Below are 21,790 nucleotides of genomic sequence, written 5' to 3' on the forward strand. Positions count from 1 at the left end.
TAACAGTCCGCACAATTTGAACCCATGCAGCGCCTACGCATTTTGGCGCAACCTCGTTGACTGCTGCCCCATTTTGGTGTATAAATACCGCCACAAGCCCCCCCACAATTTCCATCAAATTCAATTGCTTCTTTTAGTTAATCGGTATATCTCCCATGAAGTCCCCACAGATATTTCTCCTCTTGGCCATGCTCGTGGCTTCGGCCATTGCACTCACCGATGCCACGCCACCGCAGTCCGAAGAAGGATCATTCAATGGCATCGGTACCGGTGACGACAACACTACTACTTCGGTCGATAGGCGAGACTTGCTGACTTCACTCCGAGGAAGAAGGGGGTTCTTCCCTCGCTCCGCGATGAAATGTGACAAATACCCAAGGGTCTGTCGTGCCCGGGGGAGCCCGGGCCCGGACTGCTGCAAGAAGAGATGTGTAAACGTAATGAAAGACAGGTTCAATTGCGGCAAGTGTGGTAGGAACTGTAAGTATTGGCAGACTTGTTGCAGAGGCCGGTGTGTGAACGTAATGTCAAACGAGAAGCACTGTGGGGGGTGCAACAACAAGTGCAAGAAAGGGAGTTCTTGCACATACGGGATGTGCAGCTATGCATAAATTAATGCTGCTGCTGCTGCAGACTTCACGTTACATGCATCGGCAGATTATCTAATACAACCACGTATCTTGGGGCTGGGGCAGCTAAGTTTGGTTCATTTTATGTTATATGTATAATGGCTTTTCGTTCGTGTCACTGTCACACTAGCTAATAAGGCGAACCATCAGTACCTCTGATGGAATTTGCCAGTACTGTAATGGTTGTTATTCTTTTAATTTTTAATTCATGTACGTGTCATGTGTCCATTTGAAGAACAATAAAACTTATTATTAATTGATTGGAATTATTGAGATTTATACATAGGAATCTATGATTATTTATTTATTTATTTATTTTTTCCAAACATCTAAAGAAGGAATGAATGATCTCACTCTGGGATGGCGGATGCATGTAATTTTGAAGACAAATAAGTAGTGCTCTGTTCGACGTGAAACTCGGTAGTTGCGTAGATCATGGGCAGAGTTGTCATAATCTCATTGTCCAGTTGTCAAGTACGAGTAGCGAGTTTCGGCGTTTAATCTAAATGAGAGAGTACGACTAACGCGCCTTTCAGTTTAAAAGCAGTTTCGAAAAAGCACAAAGCTATTTGTTTTTATTTAGATCAATAGATCATCATCTTAGTGGTTTACCAAACGCTACTTTAAGTCTTTAACGTAACAAGATTAGCTAAAGGGCTAATCGAACGCATGATAATAATTTTATAATCTCTTGCTTGCTTCCGAGCCAAACCTGCCCTCTTTTTACGCTACTTTCGTGACTTTTTTATTTTTTGTTTTTAGTTTTTTCCCCATTTCTTTTCTTCATTTAACTTTTTGACTATTGGCCATTTCGTCTTTTGGGCTCTCGTGAGTGAGTCCTGCTGTAAAAAGCAAAACCTATTACCAAATCACACACTACTAATCCACAAACCACACCATTAATTTAGATTAAAGAAGCAAATGAGAAGAAAAATAATGGGTTTCTAAAAAAAGAGCTTCTTTCCTTTTACTTACGGCTAAATCCACAGATCTTTAGCTGTACAAACCTCATTTTTCTTGAGATAAAAATCTAAGTGAAATCTTGTTTTGGGAGGTGGGGTTTTTTTTTTTGGGTGTGTATTTCTTATAAAAACTAGTGCCCATTTCCTAAAACCCTTCTTTTCTGAAGCTGTAGATTGCGTTTCTTTGAGTGGTGTTAGTATTTCTCATGAAGATTGATACACATTTAGGAAAAATCTTGACTCTTTGAAAGTTTCTAGCTGAGCTTGGCAGAGATGATTCAATTGTTGTTCTTGGTTCTTTTCGCTGAGGGTGCTTTGGCTTTTCTTCTATTAGTAAAGATTGGGCCGTTGAGGGAACTTGTGATTAAGAGTTTGGATCAGCTGAAAATGGGGAAGGGTCCAGCTACTGTTAAAACTATTGCTGGCACCATGTTTGTTATTCTCTTATCAAGTCTTATGAGCATTGTCAAGATCCAAAACAAAGGTGCAAAGCTTGGTACCATGTCTCCTATGGATCAAGTTCTATGGAGGACTCACTTGCTTGAGGCTTCACTCATTGGTACGTTGATTCTCTTTTCTGTTGGTGATTTTTGGTTATTGTTTTTTTTTTAATCTTTTACTCTGCAAGTTTTAGTAGTTGTTCATCATTAGAATTCTCTTTGTGGGACTTAAGAGATATTATTTCATATTGGGATAGGTGGATTTTAAGGAAACTAGGAGGGGGTAATTTGAACTAATGTTACAGGGATTGTGTTTTGAAATGTAAGATTTAATTAACGAATGCTGGAATCACAATAGGGATATTTAATGCATAAGTTTATTGCTTTATCTAAATACTAAGATTTTAGATTTGTGTCAAAGATATATCAGCTTTTGAGAGCCAATATCCCCTTGATTTCTGTTCTTAGAAATCACATTTGCGGTGTGGTGAAATTTGTTCTTAGAATAGAAGGACTGGGTTATTTTGATGGCATATGCGCATATATAAGAAGTGTGCCCTAGATGGAGGAGAATGGGGGACTTGTATATTGTACACAAGCTTTCTTTATTTTATTTTATTTTTTTTAAGTAGATTGAGTGAGTGGTGGGCACGCAAAAAACTGAAAAAAGATAGGTATACTACAATAGGGGTCATTGAATACCTGTGTGAGATTGCTTTTGTTTTGTGTGTGCTAAAGTCCATTCTTTTAAAGGAAGAAAGGGAAATCTGAATTAGGGAATGCGTCCAGGTAATTAATGAAAATATCATAACAAACTCATTAGAGAAGTCAATAAGATGCTAAATTCAAAGAGGTTCCCATTCTTCCATTTATGTTCTGAGTATTGTTTCTTGACATGCTTGTGATAAATAAATGTTCTAATTTTGAAATTCCCCTTGGTTTATGCCCACAATACCTTTTGCAAGCATCTTGGTCTATAAATATTGTGGTTACGGTTCTTAACATTGTTGCTGGAATGAAAGATCATGTTCAGTGTGTTCATTCTGATATGTGTGCTTTATGGTTCCTGATTGCTAGAGTTCAAGATTACTGGAATTTCTCTAAACATAAGACTCGGTTCTATAGCTGTTGATGGGATGCAAATCTCATATTTGAGGTCACCTACTGCACCTTTGGTACTCATAGCAAGATGGAAACTGAACTTGGTTGGTCTGAAACTTATCGCAATAAGTACTAATGTTGCTTGAAAGGCCTATGAAGATACATCAAAATCATTTTGCTATAGATGCTAATAAATGTTTTTGCTCCTTATTTTTAATCTCTTCTGCAATATGGCATGTGCGTTTGTCTTATATCGTGCACTTGTTAGTTAGATATGTGTACATCTGTATGCAGTAACTCAAAAGCATTTTAGAATTCAAATTTATGAAAGCAGAAATTAGATAAGATAACATCCAAATCTTACAATGTGAAGACTAGAACTGAATTTGATCTGACTAGATGTTGAATGCCAGGGCTATTTTTGTCTCAAATTCTATTAAGCTTCATGAAACAATTAGCTGTCAATGATTTGAGCTTTAACTATCATTACACTCTTGTAAATTGGATTTCCTAAATTGTTTACATGTGTTCGTACTCTGTTTTTTCAAATTTTCTGGTTCCTTTTTTTATTCCTCCTGGTTGAATGATTGAAAAGTGCCATGTGTTGCATCTCTCGTGTGTAAAAAGTTATGAACTAGAGACCAAACTTTATGTACTACTTCCTTTGTTCTTGTTCCTTTGGCCGGTTACATTGTTGCGCAACATTTTTCATGTAAGCTGTTGTACCATACAACAAATGGAGGAAATTTTAGTTAAAAACATGTTTCAATGATCAACTGTGAAGGACTCGGTGATTGAAAATCTGAAAGGAGATAGATTTAACCTTGAGAAGTTAATCGACATTTTTAGTCTCTGAATTTTGTGCAAACTTAAACCATTCTTGGCCCAATTCCTTTTAGCTTGTTTGTGTAACTATAATGGTCTGAACTTGATTTTGCAGGCTTTACCCTATTTCTTGGATTCATAATTGATCGCATGCATCATTATCTTACTAAGCTTATTCGGCTAAGGAGTAATGCTGGATCCTCAAAAGAGGAAGTGGAACAGCTTCAAAAAGAAAAAATGCAACTTAAAGACAAGGAAGAGAAGGCTTCCAAGGATTTGAAGCGGCTGCAAGAAGAGATTTCAACTCTATCTGTGAATTTGAAGAAGCTAAAGTCAGAATGTGAACAGAAGGACAAGCAGATTGAAACCGCTGATGCTCATGTGATCGCCCTTCAGAAACAATCTGCAGATCTACTACTTGAATATGATCGCTTACTAGAAGACAACCAAAACCTTCAGAAGCAAGCTCAAGGATACAAGAGTTGAGGAAATATCGAAAGACTCCAACATTCAGGTTTTGCAAACGATTACTTCTTTTTGTTCGATGGGATGTCCATAAAACATCTCCAAAATTTCACGGAAATGGCTACTGATTTATGCTTCATGGAGGAGTGGTAGACAGGTGGAGGCCAAGTAGCTCCTTTTTAGGGTAGGGGAGTGTTTTGTCTACACCAAATTGTTGAAAATTTTGTAATTCCCTGAATTTAGAATTTGCAGTTTGCTCATCTTATGTCTTGTCTTATTGTTGATACCCAATTTTCTTTTCAACTGATATAGAAATTGAAGTTAGATTTTATCTTGAAATTCTGGTCATTAAACATTCATCGGAGGGTTGGAAAGTGGAAACTACCGGATACTGTAATAGCCTACTTCTTTTAGTTTATTAATAGACTTGAACATGCTTCATCATTCAGAATTCTTCATAAATATAACCTGGGGGGAAAAAAGGAACAGAATGAAATTTACATAATGAGGTTCAGATTAAGGACAAATTAGAAACAAGAAAAATTATACTGGAACCTGGATATACTTTCTTGTACAGAACTGATAACTAAAATGAATGAGCATCTCAAGATGCCAACACCAGTTGATGCAAATTGCTTTTAACATATATAAACACATCCCTTTGTATATGCATGTATTATACAGAGTTTTACAAGGTGTTAAACCATGCTAGAGGTCTTGGCTTGTATCCAGAAATGGCAGACAGGTGCAATCTTAACATGGTAAATGTTCTCCATATTCTTCATGTTTGTAAGAGTTGGGGATATATTGAGCTAAAGAATTCACACTCTATAGCCTTATTTTCAGATAGTAAGTGGGGGCATATTGTGCAGCAGTTGACAGAGGATCATGCTCTTCATGCTCTTCCATGTGTCCCTGAAGCCAAGAGCTAAGCTCAAGTGCCAAAATCAATAAAAATCAGAAATCCAGTCCAGAAGAGAGTAAACATATCATAGTTCTGGATAAGACTTCCAGAAGAACACTAGTTGATATGACTGATTAATTGGCCTCATGGTGGGTTTATAATCCATGTTCCTTCAAATGCTCTGGGACTTTATAGAGGAAAGTGGAAACCATCTGTGATGGAGATGTTAGTTCACAAACTCTCTTCATGAGCAAGTCACGGTTGTGAAAACCTAGTTCTTTCATCTAATTGAGGGTCCTTGGCTAGAAAATTTGGCTCTCAACATACAGAAAGTCCTTGCAGTGCCTCATGTTTCAGCAGTTCCCACTTGCACAGTTCTTATCCCGAAAGAGAGGGAATTACTTCACGTTTCTCACAAAAGTCCCTTTTTCATTATTTAGGAGGTGAACAGTGAGCTTGGCAGCTCATCTCCCTCTCACCAGCGTCGAGGTTCTTCACAAGGAGTAATTATTTTCTAGTAGTCTCTTATAGGCCACAAGCAATTCCAAATCTCTCACTACGGCCACTCATTCTTGCCTTTCTTTTCAGATCATGCAAAGTTCAATATTCGGAAGATACCTTATAGCTCTCATCTCTAAGTACAACTTCTTTAGAACGTACGCAATATCTTCATACTGATTATGGCTCTTATCTTCCATAATAAATGCATGGAGCTCCCCATTCACTTCGACTACACTATAGCCAGGCACTTTCTTCATCCCACTCTTTCTCATTGTCTTTCTTACACCAGCAACTTCTTCCCACTTCTGTTCCATGGCAAAGAAGTTTGAAACCAAAGCATGAATGCCCAAGTCATCAGGATTTAGCTTAAGGACCTTCTTTGCCACCTTCTCTCCAATTGAAAACTTCTTATGGTTATGGCAGCCTGACAAGAGAGCAACCCAGACAGCAAGTCCAGGTTCAGTACTCATGGAATCTACAATCTTTAGTGCTTCTTCTACTTCTCCTGCACGAGCCAAAAGATCAACCATACAAGCATAGTGGTTCTCAGTTGGTTGAATCTTATATTTGCTGACCATGAGATCAAACCAGTATCGACCTTCTTCCACTAATCCTGAGTGACTAAGAGCTGAGAGAAGTGAAGCAAAAGTAGAATGGTCTGGTTTTACCTTTGTTTCTATCATCTGGAGGAAGAGAGATAGCGCTTCCTCCCCATGTCCATGGATCCCATAGCTAGCAATGATTACATTCCAAGAGATTAAGTCCCTGGATTGCATCTGATCGAAAAGGGCACGTGCACAAGAAGGCACTCCACATTTTGAATACATGTCAATTACAGAAGTACCTAAAACTTGATTAAAATCAAACCTCCTCACAGTATATCCATGAATGGACTTGCCCAATTTCAAAAAACCAATTTGTGCACATGCCAAAAGTGCACTTATGAGGGATACTGAATCTGGTTCAAACCCACAACTCTGCATCTCCATCAATAATTCAAGTGTACTTCCCGCTAAACCATTTTGAGCAAAGCCAGAAATTAGTGCACCCCAGGTGACGATGTTAATACGGGACATATTTTTGAATACATGAGAAGCAAGATCCAAATGCCCCGTCTTAGCATACATATCTACAAGGCTTGTTTGAACCTTGACGTCCAAATTGAGATGTCTCCTAATACTATACCCGTGAACTGAGAGCCCAAATCTCGAGTCCCCAAGATCAGCACAAGCCTGAATCAACCCCATCATCACAACCTCATCTGCATCAATCCCCTCCTTTTTCATCCTTTTATAAGCATCAACGGCTTCACGAGGTTGTCCGTTAAACACGAGCCCATTTATCATAGAACTCCAACAAACGAGGTCTTTCCTTTGCATCTTCTCAAACGCAACCATAGCCTCATTCATTTTCCCACACTTCACATACAAATTCAACATAGACGATCCAACAAACACATCATTTCCATAACCAAGCTCCACTGCTTTACGCCATATTTCCTCCCCCATTTTCAAGTCCATCAAGCTCACGCAAGCCTTTAGTGCAACTGTAAATGTGGAGCTATCAGGTCTTACGTCTTCTTTTATCATTTGATTATAAAGGCCCAAAACTTCAAATGGAGATTCTTTACGAGAATACGCAATGATTATGGCATTGTAGGTGTCTACACCTCTCAGAGGCAATTCTTCAAACAGTTTTCGGGCCGACACAATATCGTTCTTACCACCGTATAATGCTATGATTCGGCCGACGGAGTTTCCATATGCGGAGAGGTTAGTCTTAATCATCAAAGCGTGGATTTTGATTAGGGTTCTTTTATCTTTAGCAGCTAAGAAAAGGGCTTTTAGGTGCTTTGGATTTTTGAGAAAGCACATGTTGCGGCATGCTACAAAAGCTTGAGAGGTCTAGAGTTTGTCAATGGCCGTTACAAAAAAAAAAAAAAGGGCGGGAAACAAAACACAGGGTTAGTTTATCCAAACGATTCCGAAATTAATTTTGCTAATTAAGAAAGCTCTCTTTTTTGTTGCTAAAATGCAATTTCAAAATGATTAAAAGGGATTTGCGAAATATAAAAATATATGTGTGTATGATTTTTCATCTTGGAAATTGACTTTGAGAATCTGATTAATATGCAACATATATTTAAACATGAGGCATCATATCATCTTTGTGACAAACGAGTGCTGACCTTGATGCTCCACTTGCTTGCTTTTTAATACTTTATTGGTTGGCTCTTTTTATTATTAAAAGAAAAAAAAAAAAAAAAAAAAAACAACCAACGTGATTTCCTTTGCTGAGTTGTTTGTCAAATTGTGATGGTGGGTGGGTGATTCTTCAACACCCTATTTCAATTCTTCAAATTTTTATTGATGGTGCACCAGATGGCCTAGAATTGAAATGGAGTAAAATTAAAATACACGGAATCAGAATAGAGAATATGAATTAGAATATATTGTTTACTTTAACTATAAAATTAGAATCAGAATAAACTAATTATATTATCATTAATGTGTTTAATTTATATTAAAATTATTTCAAATTATTAAATTGACCTTAATTAATTATAGTCATTTTTTGTTATATTATTATTATTATTTTAGTGAGGGTAATATAGTCACTTAAAAAAATAAGATTCTCATTCTCATCTCCCCATAAAAAATGAGAACTCTAATAATCATTCATAATTTTAAATAAATCTTGTCAATTTAATTCTCATTCTACCTCTCATTTAAACAAATAAACATATTATTCATTCGTATTCTTTTTTTCTCATCTCCTTGATTCCCATATTCATTTCTGAAAAGTATACACAGCATCAAAAGATACGCAACGGCTGGAATAAATAAATAAAAAGTTCTGCTCCGAAAATATATATAAAATAGCATAATCAATAGTTCAACCACTGCGTACATATACACCGACCACCCTACCCACAAATGAATGATTCGAGCCTTCCCGGGCACTCAAACCGTTTGTCCCACTTCGACTTGGTGGCATTAGCATATAATTATCTATAATAAGTAATTACCTAGTCTCGCTTTATTATTATTATTATTATTATTATTATGATAACTTTATTTACAATACAAAATAGCTGTATAAAAGTAAGTTTAATAATATTATAATTTTTAAAATAATTACTGTTAATTATGATGTAAAAGATAAATTAAATATTTTTTAAAATTTAAAATTTATTATATGTGTTTCGAAATTTATTGTTAAACTGTTAGAAGAATATAAATAAGTAATATATATATATATATATATATATATAATTGAATAAAATTTATACACACACATATAAACAGGTGTATATAATATTTTGATTATATAAATAAACAAGTAATATTTGTGCCTTATTAGTTTTATTAATTTAATTTTGTTACCTTAAAATAAATAATAATAAAATCTTTTAAGGCAGCGCTTGCCAAGCCTATAGTTAGTTACTAAAATCTTGATCTCTCTCCCGCTTCTGGTTTCTTAGACTGCAAGATTACAAGGAAATGGGAGATTCAGAACAACAACCGGATGGTGAAAGAAACCACAGAGTGGCAAAGCTGCCAGTCCCTGGCAAGAGAAACATACTCATCACAAGCGCTCTGCCTTATGTGAACAACGTCCCTCATCTTGGGAACATAATAGGCTGTAAATTAAAATAAGCATCATAGTTTCTTTCTTTTTCTTCTTCATTTGCAGTTCATGTAACCTGGGGGTTTTGTTTTTAACTCGGCTTTGTTTCAGGTGTTTTGAGCGCTGATGTTTTTGCCCGCTACTGCCGACTGCGTGGCTACAATGCTCTGTACATATGTGGTACCGATGAGTATGGTACTGCTACCGAGACTAAGGCTATGGAGGAGAATTGTACTACGCAGCAAATCTGTGACAAGTAATAATTTCTTGTTACATTCATGCAGTCTTTTATTTTTTCCTTTCTTTCTTTTTTTTTCCTTTTTGGCCATTTGCAGCAAGCAGTTGTGATCATACCTTCCTTATTTTTATTTTCAAAAATTGCATTTGTTAACCTTTACTTCAATCGAGGGCAGCAAATCTGTGATAACTGAAGGTGGCTGGAATTTTTTACCTTCACACATATTTGTAGCTTGTGGAGAACTTCTCACAATCGTTGGCCTCGATTTCGGAGGGGTGAGTACCTGAAATAGGCACTCCGACACTTAAATTAGTGTTTGATTAAGATTAAAGAAAGAAGAAAAATGGAGAAAATGAGTTTCTCTCTCTAGGTATGAACAAAATGATTTTTTGGAGGCCAAAGACCAATCAGGGTAACAGATGTTGTATTAATTCGGTATGACCAATCAGGGTTATTTCGATGCTGGAGCATAGAATCAAGACTGCACCTTAATCCAATTCAGTGCAAATCATATTATCTATTGTCATCTAATGGAAACCCATAATTAGAAAACTAGTAATAACCATGTAGGTGTCTTCAAAGTTGAGGCAGCAGTCCCTTTCATATCGTTGAAATTCAGAGAGTCTTATTGCATACGATATCTGATGGAATGAATGTGAGTGCTGAAAGTTGCTCTAAGATGTAACATTGTTGAAATTCTAATAATTGCATAGCTGAGCGTTGTGATATTTGTCTTGCTTGAAGATGTTGTTCTGTTTGTTACTCATATCTTTGATTTCAAGTGACGACCATGTTAATCCTGTATATCCCTGGATGAAGCATATTTCTTTTGTTGCATCTGAAAGCATACATGAATTTCTTCCATCTCTTACTTGTTCTTCCGGCAATTGCAGATACTATGCAATACATAAGGCAGTTTACAATTGGTTCAACATAAGTTTTGATGAATTTGGACGCACATCAACTCCTCAGCAAACTGAAATTTGTCAGGCAATTTTCAAGAAGTTGTTGGAGAACAACTGGCTTTCAGAATATACAACACGACAGGTAGTTTTGCCACACTAGGATGTTATTTTGATTTTGTGCAATTACAGAGGTTTTTTTCCTGCACTTAACTGAATAATTTTATCGTATATTTTCTGGAGAATAATTTGCTGCATAACTGAGTCTTTGGTGAATTTGATTTCCAAAAACGGTGCAGCTTTATTGTGATACATGCAAACGTTTCTTAGCTGACCGACTAGTGGAAGGCAGCTGCCCAACGCTAGGTTGTAATTATGATTCTGCTCGAGGGGATCAATGTGAAAGGTGCGGAAAGCTGTTGAATCCAACAGAACTTAAAGATCCCAGATGCAAGGTACACATACCATTCGCATAAATATGTTTTTTAGCTACTCTCTTCTTGTGACTTCCACAGTACCTTGGCTGAATCAACTTTGTTTAATATTCTGCCTGTTAATTAGAATTTAAAGATATAGGTGTTTTCAGACATATGTTTGGTTTTATATTGAATATTGTACTCTGAACAGGTTTGTCAAGCAACACCAAAAATCCGTGATACAGACCACTTGTTCCTGGAGCTCCCATTGATTAAAGATAAATTAGAAGAGTACATCAATAAGATGTCAGTTTCAGGATCTTGGAGCCAGAATGCTATTCAAGGCACATATGCATGGCTTAAGGACGGGTTGAAACCTCGGTGCATTACCAGGGATCTTAAATGGGGTGTTCCTGTTCCGCACAAAAAATTTAAGGATAAGGTTGAAATGAAATTTTGCATTCATTTTTTAAATTGATCCCTTCTCTGTCAAGCACAACATTCTTGTTTTTAGTTTTGTTCAAAATTGCCAGCTCTTATGCAGTATCACATTTAATTATATCATGTCAAGTTGATTATACATGATGTTCAGGTCTTCTATGTGTGGTTCGATGCGCCTATTGGTTATATATCTATTACCTCATGCTATACTCCTGATTGGGAGGAATGGTGGAAGAACCCTGAAAATGTGGAGCTGTATCAGTTTATGGGAAAGGATAATGTGCCTTTCCACACTGTAAGAACTTCCTCTTCACTTCTGTCTCTTCTATTCTTTTTATTTCTGCTATCGAGTTGTAAAAAGGAATGTACAGAAATTCCTACTTAGGGGAATACTATACCCATGGATTGAAAATGCTAGCAGTTCTGACTCTTGGAACCAGTTTAACTGACAATGGACATGATTAATATGTGCACTCCCATTAACATTCAGTATGCGTACCCCATATCTTCATGATCTCAACATTATCAATGCATATAGATTAATAAATTTTGTGCTCATTAATGGAGTTTGATTTATTTGTGACCCTTCTTTTGGATGATTCTTTTCTTCCAGGTGATGTTTCCATCTACACTTCTTGGGACTGAAGAAAACTGGACACTAATGAAAACTATCAGTGTTACAGAATATTTAAACTATGAAGCAGGTATTACTGTCAATGCAAAGTGGTTATCTTGGCATGAAATCGCCAAATAAGATTTCCTTACGGTGGTTGTGCACTGAAAAAGTCCTTTTGTTTCTGAAGCTGTGATGCTATGATTCTTCAATATAATAAATGTTTGTATAGTTTATATAATGTTTAATACTGCAGGGAAATTTTCAAAGAGCAAGGGTGTAGGAGTTTTTGGAAATGATGTGAAAGATACGAATATTCCTGCTGAAGTATGGCGATATTATCTGATAACTAACAGGCCAGAGGTGAGTTCAATAGCCACAGAAACATAGCTATCAGCTTTAGCAAGATCTGCTTGCTGATTCAGAAGGTTCTGTTCTGGTCAGGTTTCAGACACACTGTTTACATGGGAGGACTTCCAAGCAAAATTGAATACTGAGTTGCTGAATAATTTGGGCAATTTTGTTAATAGAGTACTGAGCTTCATTGCTAAACCTCCAGGTTTGTTTGCATCATCTTATGTACGCCGCTAGAAAACCGTATATCATTCAGCTTACAATTTTTTTCCATGCATAATTTGGTCTCCTACAATATTGATAATTTCTTCTGCAGGGCGAGGATATGGATCTATCATTCCCGATTCCCCGAAGGCAGATTTACATCCATCGACCAAGATGTTGGCAGAAAAAATTAGTAACCATATAGATCAGTACATTGAAGCCATGGAAAAGGTAATTGCTTAACTATGATGTGACAAAATTTAGTTTGTTGTATTTCAGGTCTTATTTTTGGAGTCCTGTGACAATTCTCTGCACTGCGTTGAATAGGTTAAGCTGAAGCAAGGATTGCGAATTGGAATGAGCATCTCTAGCGAGGGGAATGCATATCTACAAGTGAGTCTGTTAAAACAAGTTTTTTGTTCTTTTTAGCTTTATCTGCGTTGACTAGTTTAACTTTATGACATGGTCTGTAGGAGAGCCAGTTCTGGAAGCTTTACAATGAAGATCAAGGTTCCTGCTCTATCGTCATTAGAACTTCAGTGGGGTTAGTTTATCTTCTAGCATGTTTGCTGGAACCTTTCATGCCATCATTTTCTCTTGAGGTATGCATCAGGTTAAGAGATTCCTGAATAAAAATTTCCCAAAAGTTGTTTAGTGAGTCTAATGATAATGCAATTAATTTTCACATTCAAGGTCCTGAAGCAGCTCAATGTGCCCACTGAAACCAAATTTTCACTTTCCGACGAAAATGGAGATCTTGAAAGGGCAAGAAAACCTTGGGAGATTCTTCCTGCCGGTCACAGGATTGGGATGTCCTCTCCATTATTTAAGGAATTGGTATAAATTCTCTTTATCTCAACTTTTATATCTTTGGCGATTCTCTATTGGACTATTACTAGTAGAGCTTAATCTCGCCTTCCTTATCACTGAATGTGGCAATTCGTTTACTTACAGAAAGATGAGGACGTGAGGTTCTTCAGGGAGAAATTTGCTGGAAGTCAAGCTGATAGAGCTGTACAGGCAGAAGCTGAAGCCAAAAGGCTAGCAGAACATTTGAAGAAAACCAAGATTTCTGTGCCATTAAACTGATCAATTCTACTGATTTAGCTACTAGAAAAGAAAAAGAACTCATTGTAAAACCAAGATTAATAAAAGATATAATAAGAAAAATACTAATGAGCCCTTTACATGGACGGCTAGTGATCAATCTATAAAGCGTTTTAAAAAAGAACGTATTTGCAAGCGAATCAAAGACATAAAAAAGGCCACTCCTAAAATGAAAAGATTAAATAGTTTCACGGGATGAGTGTTTTGTGCAGCAAATTCGTGTGGCACTTAGATAATTTTGTCAAAAATTTCTAAGTAAGTCTTGAGCTTCTCGACTAGTTAAGTTTAGAGGTTTTCGAAGAATTAATAGAGAAGAGAGCAATAGAGCTGAATGAGAGAAATTGTATTACTCAAAGAGTGTTTACAAGAAAGCTTATAAAAATGTTTGAGTTACTTGCTCTAAGTTTGTTATTCAAATGCTAAATGTCATGACATATTTATAGGGGAGGCTTACCAAATTCTAGAGATTCTAGAGAATTCTTATCACATGCCTAGAATTCTATATATTTACATGAGCTAGAAATGTGTGGAGTATTTTAAATTATTTACAAGCTCAAATGTGCTAGAGTTGTCTCAACCTTTTCAGAATCGGGTCAAGCTAGCACCCTTGGTCTTGTTTTGGGCTCTCTAGTCCGAAATGATGGACAATTGAGCTAGCAACGGTCCGCAACAATACTGTACAAATAATTCACTTTCCTTTTATGGATCCCCTACCTTACAACTAATGTAAAATGTACTCATCATATAAATAGTGACTAAGTCCCATACATAAACTGTTTATTTGAGAGGATGTACGATTACATTAGTTGTAAGATAATGTTTGCCCCCTTTTATTTATTTATTAAGTTGTTGGAATCTCTTGGGTCCAAATCATTCGCCAGGTCAGCAGTGAGTTCGTAAGTTAACGGGAAGCACGAACACGAGCTGAACTCAATTCAATCGAACCAGAGGCAAGAGCTTCATTCAGTGCAAAAGAATAATGAGCGAAATCTCACCCGAGGTACCCGATAATAGGCAAGCCGCACCTTCACACGTGGACCCGGACAGCACCCGCATCACCAAACCTGGAGTGAAGCGGCTCGTCCTGACTCTCTCCGTACTCTTCTCCTTAGTCCTAGGTAATCATCACACCCAAATATGTGCATCCACTCGTGACTGAATTTTCATTTTCATTAACTTTTAATTTTAATTACAGGCTTTCCGTTCTTATGGAAGTCGGTCGAAATCTACCGCTCTTCGCTTCCGTTCGGCGAAATATCGGAAATGGAATCGAATCCATCGCTATCATTCCCCTGCCGTTTTCAAGCCGTATTTATTAACTTCAATTCGAATCCCAGCCCTAACCATCTCCAACTGTCAATCCTCGACAAAATTAGGAAACTGACCTCGAATACCTCCCAATGTGGCGCCTGTGCTAACGATCTCGCACTCTCCGTCACCGTTGACTCCGTTTCTAGTTGCGCGCAAACGCATCCAACTGATAAGAGTAACTACTACCGCTGTGGCGCAATCAGCGCCGTTGATTTTGATATTGGTAACGATGATGACGATGGTGTTGATGAGTTGTTGGGGTCTGCTCTGGGAGTGAAGAATGTCTACAGCGTTGTGGTGGTGAATGGAGGTGGAGAGGGGATTAGGGCGGTGGTGGGGAAGTACAGGCACGCGTGGATTGTGGGGAGTGTTGAAGAGGAGGAGGAGAGTGTATTGGTTTCGAGAGTTGCGGAGATATTTGTCAAAATGTTTGTGAATGGAGGGACAGAAAATGGGTTGATTCATGGGGAGTTTATGCCTGTGGGTGCTGATGGTAGGATTGTGCTCTCCTTTAATTTGCTTAATGCCGAACCCAACGATTGGGTTTACGATTGGTAAGATGTTTGTTGTTGCTGCTGTATTCTTCTTTGATTTCCCTATATATATAAATTGTCTTAGTTTGAATGCAACAAGTTATTATCTGAACAAGTAGATAAGAAAAGTCTGTGATAGAGGCAATTACAGTTTTGATTTGCATTTTTAGATCTATTTTTCTGCTATTTTCTTATATCTAGAATCTACTCTACTGATATATGGCTGCATTTGACGGAAGTAAGAAGGTGAATTGCTCAATTCAATAACTAATGCTCATTCGCTTTGCTGATTAATGTATTTGGAGGTCATTTTAAATTCTTTGGTCCTTTTCTTATGAGGTTAAAAGAGTATACAAAAATAAATATTGATGGACAAATAAAACGAAAAATAGCAGATTACACATATCTGCGACAACCATTCTAGAAATCTATTCATCTTCCATTTCCATATATATGCAGGGATTTCCAAAGAATAGATGAAACTCTACTGGCCCCTATAATTAAGGTTTTGGGACCTATTGCAAATATCAGTGTTGAAAGTCAGGTAATTGTTCTTTCTTCCTTCCATAAACACTTACTGTGATTTTATTAATCTTTGGTGTTGCATTCATTTTGAGTGTGGTTCTATCTGACACTGGTCTATTTTTGTTGTTTGTTCTCACTTTTAGGTTTTATACCATACGCCAAAATCCTCATTCTCATACTGGGATGAAAAGTGGAAAAGCTACATCTTTAGTACCAAGGATCTTCCCTTCTTTGTAAGTTTCTTTGAGTTCTTAACTTTTTTTGGTTTTTGACAGATTATTGGAAGTTTTGGAAGAATATTACTGTAAAATCTCCATTAATCCCACGGTGCCATATTTGAAGTGTTAGACATTTACAGTATGGTTCACTCATACAAGAATAGTCATTCATGTTATCTTTTCTTATCATGGTTTATTCTGCATCTCGTATGAGTGATTGGTTTTTATTCTTTTCACTCATAATGGTGTTGATTAATTGAATAGGTGAATTCAAACGAGTGGCACTTGGATACTTCTATTGCAGCAGGCGGACGGTCAAAGATATTGCAATTTGTGGTGTATATCCTTTTACTTCCTTCTCCATTTATCCACTTCCTGATACTTGTGTGCAGATCAAGTTGTTATATTATGGTAGATTCATTTAAGACAAATTGTATATCAGCATGTGACATGTTATTAGTTTTTTTAGAATATTTGCTTGTCAGTTGAACATATCTTATTTTCCTGAAGAATAGCTACACTTATCTTATTGGCCAAGTATTCATTTAGTTTTCAGCTTTATTTTGCTCTCTCCTTTGTTTTTGCATTTGAAGAGACAGTACATATTTATCAGTTTAGTTATGGTTGGAGGTTTTAAGTATATGTGATTAACTTTCTGTAGGGCTATTTAATCTCTGAGGAAAAATAATTTTTTCATTATTATTATTTTTCTTTAAAAGTTGGAGAATCCTGTATTTATGAATTTCTTTTGTGGTGTTTTCTGTTGTCATCCTTAGGTTGTTTCCTTGATTTGTTAGTTTAAGCCATGCTAATAGTGTAATTTATTCAGAAGAAGTATTTTGTTCCAATCAAATCCCACTTTGTTGATTTTCTTTCTTTATGCATTCAGATATGTACCATCTGCAAAGGAGTGCCCTCTTTCCCTTCTGCTTCCAACTGGAGAGATTTCTAAGACAAATGGTTTTATATCTCCTGTTAGTGAACTTACCTTCATTATCTTCACTTTCATTATTTGGAGTTTCATTTTCCCTTGAAATTTCCTAATAATATGCACAAATGATGCTTCTGGTAACTTGTAGATGTGGGGAGGTGTTGTTGTTTGGAACCCTCCTGGCTGTTTGAATTCTGAAACTAATCATCCTTCCAGGCATACTATGTCTCGTGAGGTCAGATTAGTTTTTCTGGGACTTCTTGAGCTTTGGATTTTCAATTTATCAATAAAATCTTAATTATTTCCTTATTATGGGGCACATTCTGAAACAGGATCTTCAGGCGGTTTTTGAAGTTTTCATGGGACAGTTCCGGCAGCTATTCGGCCTTAAATCCAATAACCTTTACATTGGTGCCTCTGGCACATACCACCTTTTGCCTAGTGGAAAAGGCTTCACAGAATGGTAACAGTGATGTTTTCTTTCTTGACTAGTCAAAAACTCAATGGGACATCTGTCTGTTAACAAATGCTTTCTTGACTAAACATATTACATCATATTGCCAGTATGGTATTTACTGCAGTAGATGCACGTGCTTAGGTTATTTCGGGGAACTTTTAGTTTTCTGAAGATGTTTATATTGATTTTGGTTTGTTCAGTTTTGAAGGTCAATTTGTAACTGTATTATTGAATTCTTTCTTTGATGGTAATTTTTGGTCATTTTCTTAGGGAGCTGGATGTTTTGTCTCGGCAGTTCGCATGCTTTAATCTTCATTCATGTTCCACAACACTTGGTTCCCTTTCCAGATTGGTATGTTTAGTACTAATAAACTGACATTCTCCACTTTCAGCCAGAGCATTTGGTACAATTATGATGAAACTTTTCTGTTCAGGTGCAGTCGCTGCCAAGGATGATTATCATGGATGAGATAGGAAAACTGGTTAGTTGCCAAGTTGATTGACTGTTGATCGAACAACTATATCAATGATTTCATATCCGATCCATGTGCTTGAAGGGTTAGGAATGTTTTACTTTTGTAATTGATGAAAATAAATGACCATGTGTTGGGAGAAAATATTAGTGGGAAGAAAAGAGAGAATTAACCGGCTATGGACATGGATGAGGAATGCAACATTAGCTATCTACATTTATTTGATGCATAAGAGATGATCATTTGTTGTCCCAGTCTTTGCTGAATTAGATCATAGGCTTTGTTAGTTATATTTTTTGGTCATTTCTCTATTACACAAGGTTTAATTGCATGAGATTTTTGAATTTTCTGTTTCTTTTGTTCTCGATGAGCAGGTTCAGTTTTCTCTTGAGGCAGCAAAATTGTCCCAGAGTAATGCCTCTTTAGGGGATAATGAATCTTCTGCAGGTATGTTTCTCTACACAGTACTTTTAGGTTCTCATTGCTTTTGGCTTCGATTGTGGATTTTGTCTTCATTTTGTATCAGCAAGGATAGCCTAACTAATCATTTACCATCCCTTTTTGTCAGTGTCTTCAGGACAAGCAAGATCCCTAGCAGAGGATGCCTTTTTTCACCCGTCTATCATGTCCATCAGTTACTACTCATTTGAGCACTGTTTTGCCATCTATTCGGTTTGTTACTCAACTCTTCATTCATATCCAGGCACTTAATGAAAAAATTACTTGTATAAGCAAGTTTAACCTAATTAGTGCATGATGGAACATTTTATGTTAAAGCAAGGTCAATCTGATTAGCTCTTTTATTAAATCCTATTTAATTTCCTTCAAACATATGTACAGCATTAGATTAGCTAAACAAAAGAGTTATTATGTAGAATATTATATGAATCAAGTTTATCAGGATTGACCTGACTGTTTGCTTGAGATATCACTTTTCTTGTTGTCTACTCTCTTATTGGATGCCCTTTTGCGTCTCTTTGGGCAGCCATTCTTTTTGCCTGTTTCGATGCATGTCCTCCTTGCCGCTTTAAGAGAATGGAAGAGATACAAGCAAGAAAAAGCAAAATACACAGCGTGGAAAGCCAAAGTGAAGGTAGAGTCTTGATCATTACCTTGACCTGAGCAACATCTAGTAATAGAGAGGAGGGAGACAATGCAGAGAGGCCAGCAGGCATCAGATGGTAAATTCAGCCGGCATTGCGTAGTGCGCCACAGCTTCATACTGCGAAGCAAACATTATTCCATTTAATCTCAATAACACTTGAATGATTTTCTCATCAATCAATGATGTTGGTAGGCGTTTTGAAGATTCATATTGTAGAAATACTGAGATTATGGTGGGTCTATATGGTTGGTTCTGAGTATCTGTGGGATTCTTGTCAACCAATGAGCGAGATGGATTTCTTGCCCCCTCGGCGTTTCGGTTAATTATTACTAAATTGAGTGTAATTTTTTCAGCTAATTGGACAGTCTCTCATGAAAAACTTGCTTTGCAAGTGTACCTGCCACTTAGGGATGGCAAAAATCCCCACGGGGACCGGTATTCTCGGTGATTTTCCCCATTCGGGGAAGATATGAGGATAATTTAATACCCAATTTCTTATTCGGGGAAAGGACGGGGAAATTTTTTTACCCAATTTCTTATTCGGGGAAGGGACGGAGATGAGGTGGAATCCCTATCCCCTACTCATTTCTCCATTTTAATTTTTAATTAATTTTTATTTTTTAAAATTACTAGTAAATAAATAATAAAATTTGAATTATAAAATTATAAGTATTGGTAAAAATAAAAAATATCAAAATATTTATATTATTAAACTTTTAGGCCTAATTAACTAATTAAAGTTCTAAATTTTTATTTAGGACATTAAAAAGACTGGACAGATTCTATTAGTCCAAAATTTTTGTTTTAATTTTAATATTCATTAAATATTTTAAATTTAAATTTATTTTTTATTTATTTTTAGATGTTATAATTGCCCACAGTAAATTACAATTTTAATATCTAATCTAATCTAATATTTGCTTCGACTTAACTATTGTGTTGTAAAGGAAATAGTTCACATTTATAAAGTGCCCACGCCACTATTGAAAAGTTAATTTTGAATATAAATTTAATTTTATTTGTTACAATTTTGTATTAGACTATTAATTTATTCATGATAGTTTGTATCTCTTGTATGCTGCGTTACTTACTAATTTAATGTATGTGACTTTTGTAATGGATATTAATGTAAGATATATTTCGAACTTTACTTTTATTTGAATTTTTTTTAATATGATTAACTCAAAATAAAAAAAATTGTATTAGTTATTCGGGGATCGGAGATCACCTGCTATTATTCGGGGAGGGGATGGGGAGCCTCTTAAATAATTCTGACGGGAACGGTAAGGAGATGGGGACATACACAAAATATTGGAGATGAGTACGGAGAGATTGGTCCCCTCCCCTCCCCTCCCCATTGCCATCCCTACTGCCACTCCACTTCCCATGGATGAACAATAAACAAGTTCCTCTAGAATCAGATGTATCTTGCCACCTGTTAGTTGTCAACTTGTTACCTTTCAATCTTCTTTCCCGACCTTTTCTCCATCCTTCTAGTGAAAAAATAAGGTTGAATTATGCTGGTAATGCCTTCTTTTATTAAGTTTGACCGATGTAAGGTTAAAATTATGAGTCCATCCATACCACACCATGTAGGTGATAATGCCTGTTGCAGCCTTTTGCAATCGGACCTCTGTTACAACCCGATGGAGATGTTTGCCCCGTAAGGCATAAGACGACTCAATATTTAGATCATTGGAGGATGTTTAAAATTAGGTTGTTGTTTTACGGAGTTGGAATCCTACCCGGTGGAATATGCAGGTAATTATGGCAGAACAGGTGAGTCTGGTCTTTCATAATAGAATGATAGATGGAACTGCCAAAGGCACACCCCTTGATCCCCAAAAATGACTGTCTATTCCACACAAATTAGTTGATATCCTCATAAGGTCATATGCAAAATAACATTATAGTAATATGCTAAACAACATTATTATAAGAGCATTATTAAAATATACTTCAAATAAATTTTATTTTTTATTTAAAGAGTCCGATCAATATTAAGGACTCTAAGAAATATTCTAATTAAAAATTTTCAAATAGGATATACTTCTCTCTCCAAAATTATCAAATAAAATTTTCCTTTTCTATTAATATTATATTATTTTGATTGGAGATAGAGAAATGCTATTAATTACTATTTTATTTTTCCTTTCACAAAAATAACTACTTTTTTTTTGTTCTAATGGCTTTTTTTTCCCACCCTATTAATATCATTAAACTCATGCACATCTCAATGCAAATTTAATATCACTCATTTTTCATTTAACTTCATCAAAGTGGATCAATTTGATCATCCAACATTCTAAAAAAAAATTCCTAATTCATTTCAATTCATTGAACCATCTACATCACTAATGACTTAATTTATAAAGAGTTAAAAATACTTGAAGAAAATGGAGATTCATTAAATTTGTTGAAGGGAAAATAAATAGAGATTCATTAAACTTGTTGAAGGAAAAAGTTGAGGGTAATTGAAATTGAATAAGTGATAAAATAGAAGAT

General features: G+C 36.1%; 4 protein-coding genes across 4 annotated transcripts; 3 read left to right on the top strand and 1 right to left on the bottom strand.

Moving 5' to 3' along the window:
• The first annotated feature begins 1,322 nt into the window (after nt 1–1,322).
• Nucleotides 1,323–4,761, top strand: LOC102609110 (uncharacterized). The gene is made up of 2 exons (XM_006479190.4): nt 1,323–2,150; nt 4,073–4,761. Exons 1-2 carry the CDS (start codon nt 1,865–1,867, stop codon nt 4,441–4,443), a joined length of 657 nt encoding a protein of 218 aa, XP_006479253.2. The 5' UTR covers nt 1,323–1,864; the 3' UTR covers nt 4,444–4,761.
• Nucleotides 4,762–4,898: 137 nt separating this feature from the next.
• On the bottom strand, nt 4,899–8,035 carry LOC102609572 (putative pentatricopeptide repeat-containing protein At3g25060, mitochondrial). The gene has a single exon (XM_006479192.4). It carries the CDS (start codon nt 7,699–7,701, stop codon nt 5,911–5,913), a length of 1,791 nt encoding a protein of 596 aa, XP_006479255.2. The 5' UTR covers nt 7,702–8,035; the 3' UTR covers nt 4,899–5,910.
• Nucleotides 8,036–9,261: 1,226 nt separating this feature from the next.
• LOC102609867 (probable methionine--tRNA ligase) lies at nt 9,262–13,832 on the top strand. The gene is made up of 14 exons (XM_006479193.4): nt 9,262–9,472; nt 9,569–9,713; nt 10,589–10,742; nt 10,897–11,052; nt 11,225–11,455; nt 11,606–11,749; nt 12,068–12,158; nt 12,324–12,430; nt 12,512–12,626; nt 12,738–12,856; nt 12,953–13,018; nt 13,099–13,227; nt 13,319–13,462; nt 13,580–13,832. The coding sequence occupies exons 1-14, from the start codon at nt 9,331–9,333 to the stop codon at nt 13,712–13,714; spliced, it is 1,878 nt and encodes a 625-aa protein (XP_006479256.2). The 5' UTR covers nt 9,262–9,330; the 3' UTR covers nt 13,715–13,832.
• Nucleotides 13,833–14,571: 739 nt separating this feature from the next.
• LOC102610176 (uncharacterized) lies at nt 14,572–19,642 on the top strand. The gene is made up of 13 exons (XM_006479194.4): nt 14,572–14,850; nt 14,928–15,597; nt 16,036–16,120; nt 16,245–16,334; nt 16,584–16,657; nt 17,209–17,293; nt 17,399–17,485; nt 17,583–17,713; nt 17,978–18,059; nt 18,142–18,189; nt 18,555–18,627; nt 18,749–18,852; nt 19,166–19,642. The coding sequence occupies exons 1-13, from the start codon at nt 14,712–14,714 to the stop codon at nt 19,283–19,285; spliced, it is 1,788 nt and encodes a 595-aa protein (XP_006479257.2). The 5' UTR covers nt 14,572–14,711; the 3' UTR covers nt 19,286–19,642.
• The last annotated feature ends 2,148 nt before the right edge of the window (nt 19,643–21,790 follow it).

This window comes from Citrus sinensis, chromosome 3 (genome assembly GCF_022201045.2).
Source record: "Citrus sinensis cultivar Valencia sweet orange chromosome 3, DVS_A1.0, whole genome shotgun sequence".
NCBI classification, from domain to species: domain Eukaryota; kingdom Viridiplantae; phylum Streptophyta; class Magnoliopsida; order Sapindales; family Rutaceae; genus Citrus; species Citrus sinensis.